Genomic DNA, 11,725 nt, shown 5'->3' with positions numbered 1-11,725 from the left:
TTACATCTCTAAACCCCCTATTCCATTTGTTGCTCCCTTGGGGTCCCTGGACCCCAGTTTAAAAGCCTCTTGGCTTCTAGTGATGATGGCCGCTGTTATTGGGAAGTGAGTGGAAAAAGCTCAGTTGGAAAGCTTACGGAAACACTGGGAAAACCAAAGCCACTCACTCACAAGCTGTAGACATTTGTGCTTTTTCCACTTTCCATTTAGGTAAAAGCCAGCAATGATCCAGATGTTCCTGTTCATACTTTCCTTGAATGGAAGTTCTCGTTTGGTCAGTCCAGCTAGTGAATGAAATCAAATGATTCTCAAACCTCTCCTTACCAGAATTCACTCGCACATAAAGAGTGACTGAAGTTGACAGTTGTTTCTGAATTCCTTGTGTGAATAAGAGTCACAAGTTCAAATATTGCCTGGTTGGGCAGGGTCTTGTTGGATAAACAAGCCAACAAGACATTCCTTTCACAGTTTACTGTGGTTATGACCCAGACTAAACTCTGTCCAAATTATTGAGGAGGCCTCTCTCTAGCCCGTCACTTCTGTTTTTCTATGGGTTTTTTTCCCTCAGCTGCCTAGAAATACTGGGGTTTTGTTGGTGTGCTAAGGCATATTGCTTGGTGTAGCACAGGATTTTGTAAAACCCAATCCTTTTCTACTGTAATCCCTTTATTACAAAACAGACCAAAATAATACATCTAATTTCCACATGGAACAACATTCCCTTAAATTCAGCTCAGAAGGCTTAATGGAAACGTGTCCTTTTCACGATTTATGGCATATGTGTAATGGAAAAGACACACCCAACAGCAGAAATAGTCAACCCGCTCTGCGTGAGACAAAGTTTCCCTCCTTTAAAGTCATTGCTGACATGCCTTGACTGAAATGAATCATAAAAATATCAGCATGGAGCCGCGCCTTTACATCAATGAATGAATATGTGAGCAAATGAAAGATCAAATCAACTGGCTTTCCCAAGACACTTTTTTCTTAAATGTGCCATATGGAAACCCAAAGGAAAAGAGAATGTATTTTTCAGTATTATTTTATATTTGAAACATGTAGTTTCTGAATCGTTCGCCACATAAGCTTTTACTTTCAGTTTCATTTAACCAGGCCCACATCCTGAGATTGTTTCCTGTTTGACCCATTGCAGCGCTAGAACTCATTGTATTTCAGCTATTCACTATAAAAAGTTTTTTCTTTTTAACATGAATTACATTATTTTGGCTAGCAAATGATCAAAAATGTTTCTGTTTCCTCCAGGGTAGATAAAGACAGGAGCGGGGCAATATCAGACACAGAGCTTCAGCAGGCATTATCAAATGGTATGTTTATTTTTTTCCCCATTTTTTTCCTTTTTTCTTGCTTTTTAGTTGAAAGATTAAAAGATGAATATTTAGTAAAAGCCCTCAAGTATAAATATGGTGTGAGTTTTCCATTGACAAGCTTTTATTTAATAAAAGGAACCAGGTTTCCTTTACAGCAGAAAAACGTGTTTCTTGTACACACAGTAAATGTTTTACGTCAACAATCGTCTGATGGTTTTGTCAACACTATTATTTTTGGCAGTAGGATTTAGCACAATGTGCCACGCTGATATTTCCATTTGGAAATATTCTTTAATTTTGTTCCGCTACAAATGGGTCTTTCATTTATTTCACTGATCACATTTTGTATGGTGATCTTTAAAGATTGTTCCCCACTCTGGGGAAGATGTTAACAGTATTGTTGCTAAATGAAGTTCTTCTCGTTCATCAAATAACCATAATACCGTTCAATCGGGCAACTTTTAGAGATTCCAGATAATTTCAGTGCACTTTCTAAGAATAGGCTACACAATGGGTCAATGAATGATGTGTTCAGAAAATATTGATTGACCTCAGGGGGTCAAACAAAATACTCTATGATCTGTTTAATTTTCTATTCATTTTCTAAGGGTTTATATTTGCCTTTTATGCAACCCCGTTATCAAAATTTGGGACGTGTCTAAATAAAGTTTTTGATTATTACTTGTAATTATGCATTACATAACCATCAAAACAAAGCAAAATGAGTAACAGAATGAGTAACAGGGATTTCAAGTCTATCCCAAATAAAGCTGTACATTAGTTTGGGCCCTAATGTTGGTTTGTTGTTATTGATAAACTTATATTTCCCAGAAATCAAAGAATAATATTTGTAAAAAAAAAAAAAAAATTCTTATAATAACTTGGATAAAAGTGTTGAAGATTTAACTTGGTGAGTGCAGTCAACAATGAATTAGTGTAAAAATTAAGAAAATGTAATTAAATGATTTACTTTTATGTCTCCCTGACATATAATTTTTTGAGAGTTATAAGGAATGTTTCTTTTTTGTAATGGAGGGAAATGTATAATGCAAAATGTGGCACAGAAGGTCAAGACCTCTGAAGTAGAACAGGCCTAAATCACCAAATCACCATTTGATGTGTACATTTAATGCAAGGCTAATTTTATTCTAGTTAATACTTTATCAAACATATCTATGAAAGCTTGTTTCTGCCATAGAATAACATAAGGTAATAGCGACAATTTTATTGCAATTCTCACAATTCTGACCTCATTTCTTGCAATTCTGGCGACACATCGCAGGGCCTCTGGGCCGTTCTATCACTACACATCAAAATTTGATTGGCTGATGACCCACGTTAGTCAAAGTTATGATCCAATGGAAAATGGCAGCTTCAACTGAAGGCTTGCTATTCTACTAGTGCTGGTCCACGGAGCTGTGATGCGTTTAGATGATGAAAATACAGCTCAGCCTCACAAAAACTAACCACATTCTTTCTGGAAATATAATTGTAACGTACTGAAATAGACAGTAATTGAATTTAGACACGTTCATTTAATTGTGAAAAAAATATTTTATTATAATATAATATTATATTTTGTCAGGGCCAGCCGAGAAGGCCCTAATGGCCCTGACAGCCCAGCACTGGATATATCACATTAATGAATATGCACGATATTGTTATCGTGGGCACTTCAAAATACCGTGAATAATTGTTTATTACAAATTATTCAGATTTTTAGAATGCATTTTAAGAATAAGTTACCCATCAACCGTTTAAAATGAACAACACAGAGGAACAGGCACTTATGTAAACAAACCCAATGCGCATGAGCTCATGGCGGAACGAGTGAGGGAGACGCACATTCACTCTCTGACAGCAGAGGGTGCTGACAGAACAGCAGAAATGCAGCCGTTTCCCCGGTAATCCTCATAAACGAAACTCGCACTACATTCATTTCGTTTTAAGCATTCAGTTTTCTGTATTCGCTACATAGCTCATCACATAACCAAATACTTAATACTTAAATACATAAACATTTTATATTTTAATCTGGACTAAATGAAATGCCCTAGATATTGTTTGAATATGTTCTGATTCTTTGTTGTTCAGTCACACACTTTACAATAAGGCTCCAATATTTAACATTAGTTCATTCATTAACAAACTGACAATTACAAATACTTCTAAGCATTTATTAATCTTAGTTAAATGTAAATTTCAGCATTTAATAACACATTAAAATCAAAAGTTGTAACTGTATTATTTAATGGACCTGAGCTAACACTAACTAACAGTTGCTTTCTTTAACTGACGTCATCAAAGAATAATAACTTCTGTAAAAATGTAGCTATCCGCTCTTTGTTAATGTTAATGCATTAACTAGTGAGACCTTATTGTAAAGTGTTACCTATTGTTCTTTCGAATTCTTTTGCACTTTAATCTGTTTTAAATATTTGTTTACTTTATACATTTTTGTGTATTGATTTATTGTATTTAAATGTTTGGTTCTTTTTGTTATAAGAAAGTTATTAAACCTGTTATAGTATGACAACACTTTTTTTGCAACTTATTTAAATATCGTGATAATACCATATACCTTGAAAAAAGCTTTAGCAATTAATCGCAACATGAAAATTTGATACCGGCACATGCCTAGTAAAAAGTAGGGTGAAATGATTAGTTGACATTATCAACAATTTGACAATAAGGGCCTGCAATAACACAGTTTGACCAGTGGGGCGCTGTAGCGCAATACTGTAATGCAGCAATACAGTAATGCAAAACTGTAATGCAGCTGCAGCGCAATACTGTAAACACAGCACAGCACAAAGGAAGACAAACCAGTAGAGTGTGGAAAGTTTAACATAACTACAAACAAAATAAAAAAAATTTGTTATATGCCAACTGTCACATTCGGAATCACGCAATTGACCTTGTTGTCACACCACACGTAGGGGTGTTGAAATTAATCGTTGCATCGCAATGCGGACTTGGACGATTCTGCATAGATGCAGTAATAGACCATAATTGATTATAGCCTACTGATGTTTCCCAGACGTCATTCGTCACATACGTTGGGTAATGTAATACGTAATTTAAAAAAAATGCACCTACTATTAACAGTGTGTGTGTGTGTGTGTGTGTGTGTGTGTGTGTGTGTGTGTGTGTGTGTGTGTGTGTGTGTGTGTGTGTGTGTGTGTGTGTGTGTGTGTGTGTGTGTGTGTGTGTGTGTGTGTGTGTGTGTGTGTGTGTGTGTGTGTGTGTGTGTGTGTGTGTGTGTGTGTGTGTGTGTGTGTGTGTGTGTGCGATGTGTGTGTGTGTGCGATGAAGCAGATAAAATAAAAAGGCAGTTCATATATCTCATTGCTTGTGTTCATTAAAGGGGTGGTAAAACACATTCTTTTGAAGACTTGACTGTGTTTGTGGGGTGCACTGTAACATGTGTTCATGCTTCGTTTTAAAAAAAATTGCCTTATTTTTCATATATTTGACCTTTATTCTACACTGCTCTGTCCCTCCTTGTAAAACGGTCTGATGCTTTCCGGGTTGTATGAAGCCAGTCCCTCAAAAATACGCAATGGGCTCAGATTGGTTAGCTGGCCCAGTGTGTTGTGATTCGCTAAACGCCTAGTGCACGTATGTCGGAAACGTCACGCCCCTTACCTTTATCGGAGGCTGTGCTTTGGTCAGTGTTAGAAACAACGGCGTCAATAAAACCATACCAATCTGAGCCCGAATCAGACCCAGAACATTTGAGTGAAGATGATCGAGCAGAACCTGTTCAGTCCTCAAGAGTAAAGACTGCGGATCTATAATGACCGCTACTGAATGGCACTTTAACTTTTGTATTTTTAGAACGATTATAGCCAAATATCTGTCACAAGAACTAACCCAAAACAAACACTAAGCACTGGCTTTAACTAGTAAGTTAGCCAAATCACACACAGAACCATGTTTAGCATGCCTGTAGATAAACAATACATACAAGCACTAATCAAAGAATCATTTACACTAATGCCAGGTTCGCTGTTGAGATTTTAACGTTAGTGTTTGTAACGTTAGGTGTTCGTCGGATAACGTTAAGTATGAATGAGCATTTAACAGACTGGTTTGCAGAACAGCGTTGTCATCTGTTTACTTCCTTGCTACAACCTATTACAGGAAAACACATCGATGAAAAATAAATCAGACTTACAGGTTGTGGCCCGTGAACAGCTTCTGTTTGTAAATCCAGCTTTCAGGACAAGCCGTTGTGCATATCCTGTATTGAACTCGCGAAGTTTGTGGAAGTTTGTGTTGTCCTCCGTGAAATGTGCAGCGCGCGCGTCATGCATCCACGCACCGGCAGTGTTTTTTTCACGCAGCTGACGTTGTGCAAATCTGGCATTGAAACCGAAGACGGTGGATGTGCTGCAGGGAGCCCTGCGCGCGCCTGATTCCCCGCTGACTCAAACACACGTGCATATAACATGCTGTATGTTAAACGCTCTGCAACGCACCCCCGTCCCTATGAAGGCTGAACAGAGCAAGTACCCCAGACCTGCAATCCGGATGAAAATAACAGCGTTTCCTTGGCATCGCGGCAACAACACTCCAGCCTACTATACCACAACAGCGCCGCGATACAAAATGGCCTCACCCCCCCTTATTTAATATTCTCGGAGGAGGGGTTTATGTAAATATTGAGCCTGTTGATGTCACCAACCCTGGAGGAATGTGTGTAGTCGCCTACTGGCCGTTTGCTGTAGTTCTTAGAAACTGATTTCTTTAAAAGCAAATATCTCCCTTTGCTTTAAACTTTGAACGTTGTAACTTTGCAGATGTTGTTTATGCTCAAGCAGCAACATTACACGTTAGCTAAAGTAGAATAGTGAAATCGTGGTTTACCACCCCTTTAACAAAAATGTAGCCACGTGCAGTAATATTGAAAATTGTGATGCATCTTGATATCAAATTGAATCGTTGACATGAAAATTGTAATCGAATTGAATCGTGAAACCAGTGACGATTCACACCCCTAGCCACATGTCCATTTGAAAGTGAAAAATACATCACACAGCAAAGAGGACACTGACATGTTCCAACTGACAAGACAGATCAGGTTACTTGATATGAAAAAGTTTCATTAAAATAAATATATTCTGTCAAATTTACTATGAAATTCAAGCCATAAATGTGGTTTTGTGGCTCTTTAATGTGTTGTGACTGTATAGTTTAAGCGTCAAGTGAACCAATCCATCTCTTTCTTTTTACTACTAGTTGTAGCACAAAATAAACAGGAATGAGCATCAGAAGGTATGTTGAAAGAACCAGTACAACTTACTGAAATGTGTCATATTTCATGTAATCTCTGAGTGTAAACAGCTTGTAAACAGTATTACATTTACCTCACGAGCCATAAAACCAAAAAGTGGCCATAAACTTGATAGTTAGCTAGAAAATTTGTATTACATTACGTTATATTGCATATTCATATTTTGACTCTTATTAAAAATGTATTATAATGTTATTGTTATTATATGCAATTACAAATCAATAAATTTTAACCTTTAATATTATATTAATGTACCAGCTGATTGGGTTCCCTGTATAGTTTACAGCATTAGTTGAGAGATTTTCTTTCCCTTGAGAAAAATTGTACCTGATATATGTCCAAATCAATCAATATTGAATCAAATTGCATTAAATCGCGAGCTGATGGATAGAAGTCAAATTGTGAAATTTGTGTCAATGCCCAGCCCTAATAACAACACAGTACCAGTCATTGAAGCAGTTGCCCTATTGGTGACTTCTGAGGAGGACGGAAAACCTGAAGGTAGAGTAGATATAACTTGGCTCTACTGATTAATCAGTGAAATAATCAACGATTAGTCAATTATTCGTTTTGAATCATCATTAGATCATCAAAATAATAGTTTGTTGCAGCTCTAATAAATGACCTTTTTTACTTTTTTTAATCTGTGCTGGAAACAATGCTTCCATAGTTCTCTCTAAAAAAAATCAATGGCGCAAAAAATACAAAGTGTACCTTAGTGTACCTTACTCATGAAACGTGCCTTAGTCAAATATCTCCTCAACCTCTTCTGCTTCATGAGCATATGGCTTTGCTGCCAAAGTGGGTCAGAGTTCTCTCACTCCTGCCAGAAGCTGTTATCTGCTCCGAGCAGTAAGGTTGATGTAGTGCTCATCTCAATGAGGTGCAGAATTAGCAGGAAACTCTGTTATCGTTCTTGAGAGTTGGCCGTGTGAGTTTAAGCTGAACGGTTCAATGATCCCAGCGCATGTTCCTGTCAGCACTGCTGCAGTGCGATGCTGTGTTATAGACCATAGGCCATTGTCACACTCTATACATTTCAGCGGCACGGCATCATAAAGTATAGAGCTGTGCAACATTGTAGTGACCCTGTGATATTATGAAGACGTATGCCATTGGAAATACATAGTGTACTTTTGTAGAGGTTTGAAAACAGAAATTGCATGCCACGTGTTATATGGCTGGAGCCTTCCTGTGTCCTGTTCATAGATCAGTGGTTCTGTGGTCAGGTCAAGCCTTTCAGCAGTGCTAAAGTCCATTACTGTGTTCTCTGAGTCTCTGAATGCACCTCAGGGAAACTGCAGTCGTGCCAGGCGTCTGATCTGAACGCTTGATGCTGAAATTGTCTATATGTCTGCACTTTGCAGTAAACACTCTTAAAATAAAGGTTCTTTATAGATATGTTTAACAACATTCTTTATAAGAATGTTTAACATCCATGGAACCCTTTATTTTGCACAATAGGTTCTTTATAGTGTAAAAAGGTTCTTCAGATTACTAAAGTGTTCTTCTCACACACAACTTTTTTAAGAACTGGGAAACCCAAAAATGGTTCTTAAATGACATCACTGTGAAAACCTCCTTTCATTATTTTTAAAGGGATAGTTCAGAATTTAAAAAAATTAAAATTCTGTCATTTACTCACCCTCAAATTGTTCCAAACCTGTATAATTAAAAGAATGTTATTAACCAAACAGATCCCGGGACATATTGACTACCATAGTAGCACAAAAATAGTACTGTAGTCAATGGAGACCGAGATCTGCACAAAATTTTCCTTTGTGTTCAGCAGAACAAAGACACTTATACACGGGGCCTAAAACTAGCTTGTTGCCACACCTGCCTATGGCTGGTGACTTAAGAATGTTTACCGCGGACACAAATATTTTTTACCAGCCATGACGCAAAAACTGGCAGTTATGATGCCAAAATTTTAGATACTAGGGAAAATTCACAAATCTCTATTCCAATTTCAAAACCACAGCTAAAACTTCTAGCTTAAAGGCACAATATGTTTGATTTTTGGATTAAAATATCCAAAGTTATATGTTTTTTTGACTTACAATGTTTCCAAGAATGTTTGAATGCAGAGAAATTTTAAGCAATTTTAACCAGGACACAGACAGAGTCTGTGCGTCGCCTATCAATGACATCATACCTGCGTTACCCTCGATTATTTTGTAGAAACCATGGAAACACCAAAGACACTTTAATATTTTATTAGACAGGTAAGCAACTGACATTCATCAACAGAAAACCAATCGTTGTTATATAGCTCAACACAGTTAGTCTTATTGTTTAAATCTTGTTTTCTTGATTTACAGCGAGTACCATGTTTTACCATGTATAAAATCAATCTAGCTTACCGTGTCTCATAGTAGCCACCGAACGAACGCACAGAGTAACATTATAACATAACTTCCATCACACTCAAATTTATCTAATATGATAAAACAGCGCTGCGATATCAAGGTGTCATCAAGCTACGCCTTTGTTTTGAATAGGCGTCCTCTAGCGGCGAAAAATTACATATTGTGGCTTTAACTAATTAAAATTTAATAGCCTATATTTTTAAAGACAAACAAACAGTCAGTAATAAAATAGCACAAATAAAAAAAACACACAACAAAGATACAAATGAAATAAACAATGCTCTTCAGACAGATAGGCTAATCAAATAAATAACACTGCATAGTCTTCATATGCTTTTTAAAGTTCAAGAGCAGTGAGTGATTTTTTTTTTTCTTTGTCCATTGTTTGATAAACATTAAAAACGCAGACTGTATAGCAGGATTTTTAGGACCCTGTCACTTTATGACCGCATGTACGCACGGATCATGCGTTTTGGTTTGCGTTCACTGAGGGTGTACTCACACTAGCCAGTTTGAACCGTGCCCGAGTGCGTTTGACCACCAAAGCACGGTTCGTTTGACTAGTGTGAGTGATCCGAACCGTGCTCGGGCGCGGCTCGATTAGCCGGCCCTGGCCCGCTTGGAAGAGGTGGGCCAGAGCACGGTTCAGTTGGACTCGGGCGCGGTTCGCATGCAGTGTGAGCGCTAACCGTGCTGGAGCACGGAACAGCTGCGCGCTACTATCAACATTACAACAGCAAACACCAAACTATTACTACTTGGATACACTTTTCAATTAATTCAATTATATTTAGGTTTATAATGGTTCTGGTTCTCACCTTATTGATGAACATGAATTGAAGTTTGCGGGTAAAGCTGCAAATTCCTCCGTCAAAGTCAGCTGCCTCTGTAATAATCTTCTGATATGTGCAGTGCAATCAAGTGAAAATCGCTGCGCGGCATAAATTATAAATGTATTAGGCAGTCTATTAGCGAAAGCGCTTTTCTTCCTGTCTTCTTCAAAACAAAAAGTTGCATCGTGAATGACTTAAGCGTGCTCCGGCCCGGTACGTTAAGTGCAATGTGAGTGCAGGCCAGCGGGGGAGTGGGGAGGGGGGACAATCGCGCTCGGGCACGGTACAAGGCAATCGTGCCTAGTGTGAGTACACCCTTAAAGGGTTAGTTCACCCAAAAATGAAAATTCTGTCATTAATTACTCACCCTCATGTCGTTGGACACCCGTAAGACCTCCGTTCATATTCGGAACACAAATGAAGATATTTTTGTTGAAAGCTGATGGCTGAGAAAGGCTTCAGATAGGCCTCCATTGGCATTTAGTACATTTACACTCCCAAGACCCATAAAAGGCACTAAAAACGTCGTTACAAAGTCCATCACACCACAGTGACTCTACAATAATTTTTACGAAGCGACGACAATAGTTTTTGTGCGCAAAAAAAAATCAAAATAACACCGTTATCCAACTTGTTCTTGTCTTCCGTGTGTGCCTCCACGACGCATGCGCGAGAATATGACGCAGATCCGGCGTTCGGACACATGACCCAGAAGCGATTTGTTTACAAGCAGAGGAAGACGCGCGTATCTAAGCTGTTGAATTCTACATTGATCGTGCTTTAGGTCTCGGCGTAGTTCTCAAAATGGGGTTAAAGTGCGCATTTCATGGATTCCCGAACCCCGGCGCTACGTCATATTCTTACGGACTTACGGGTGTCGAACGACATGAGTAATTAATGACAGAATTTTCATTTTTGGGTGAACTAACCCTTTAAGACATGATGACCGATTGTGTTTACTAGGATACTCGCCAAGATGGGTATTTTTATTTTTGAGTGAATTTGTCCATTCCAGCACAGGAAGTTTTGAAAGAGAGCTATTTTTTCCCCTTCGCGTGTTCCAGCGCTTGAATATTTACATTGGAAATGCTGAAACTGTCGTAATGAGCACTGACCCGTCAACCGCAAAGAGCCTCATTCACGTTTGTTCACGTTCATGTTGTCACAACATTGCATTGTTAGAATTAATTTTTTTTTAGAATTCATATAAAATTTCGTATACTCGCCAATGCCGACTTTTACTCACATTTGGCCCTGCTTATACAGGTTTGGAACAACTTGAGGGTGAGCAAACAATAATTTTTGGGTGAACTATCCCTTTAAGAGTGTGTGCATCTCTCAATATTTTCCAGCTTTATATCTTGATATTAATACATTTCCTCTGAAATAGCCCCCCTCCCCCAATTCATTAATGACAAATTACATTTACATTTTTACACAATATTTACCAAAAACTCAAAATAATTATTCATTAAAATATAGAATTTTTTTTATCCATTGGTAGCCTGTCCATAGATTATTAAAAAAAAAACATTATCATTATGTTGGCCTAACATGTTATTCAAAACCTTTTTCCTGTTGTTCCCTACCCCTCTTTTGTCGCTAACTGTTGTTTTTCAGGGTGTCTTATTTTATTTGATTATTTTGCATTAAAAGTGGTCTCCTCTCAGCTCTGTTGTTTAGCTGGCTCAACATATTTATACACTCTTGATTTTCTCCAGTGCTGCTCTAGGCGTTTGCTGGTGTGCTGCTGTTCACATAGATTTATTTCAGAAGTCATTGCTGTAAGGGAAGTGAAGCAGTGGCAGTGGGCAGCTGTGATTTACTATGTCTCAACCGTCCAGTTCACTGACTCCAGCCGTGTTGCATTATAATTTCACTCCTTTGACCAGA

The 11,725-nt window shown here is 38.0% G+C and overlaps 1 protein-coding gene across 1 annotated transcript in view; it reads left to right on the top strand.

Annotated features, from left to right (window-relative positions):
* pdcd6 (programmed cell death 6) overlaps positions 1 to 11,725 on the top strand; it is a 30,895-nt gene that overhangs the window by 1,655 nt on the left and 17,515 nt on the right. The window contains exon 2 of the mRNA XM_079805749.1: positions 1,264 to 1,325. Coding sequence (XP_079661875.1) covers positions 1,264 to 1,325 — 62 coding nt within the window. The remainder of the gene's footprint in view (positions 1 to 1,263; positions 1,326 to 11,725) is intronic.

The sequence above is a fragment of the Gobio gobio genome, assembly GCF_949357685.1.
Source record: "Gobio gobio genome assembly, chromosome: 23".
In the NCBI taxonomy this organism is placed as follows: Eukaryota; Metazoa; Chordata; class Actinopteri; order Cypriniformes; family Gobionidae; genus Gobio; species Gobio gobio.
The sequence above is the reverse complement of the archived record's forward strand: the minus strand, read 5'-3'. Positions and strand labels throughout refer to the sequence as shown.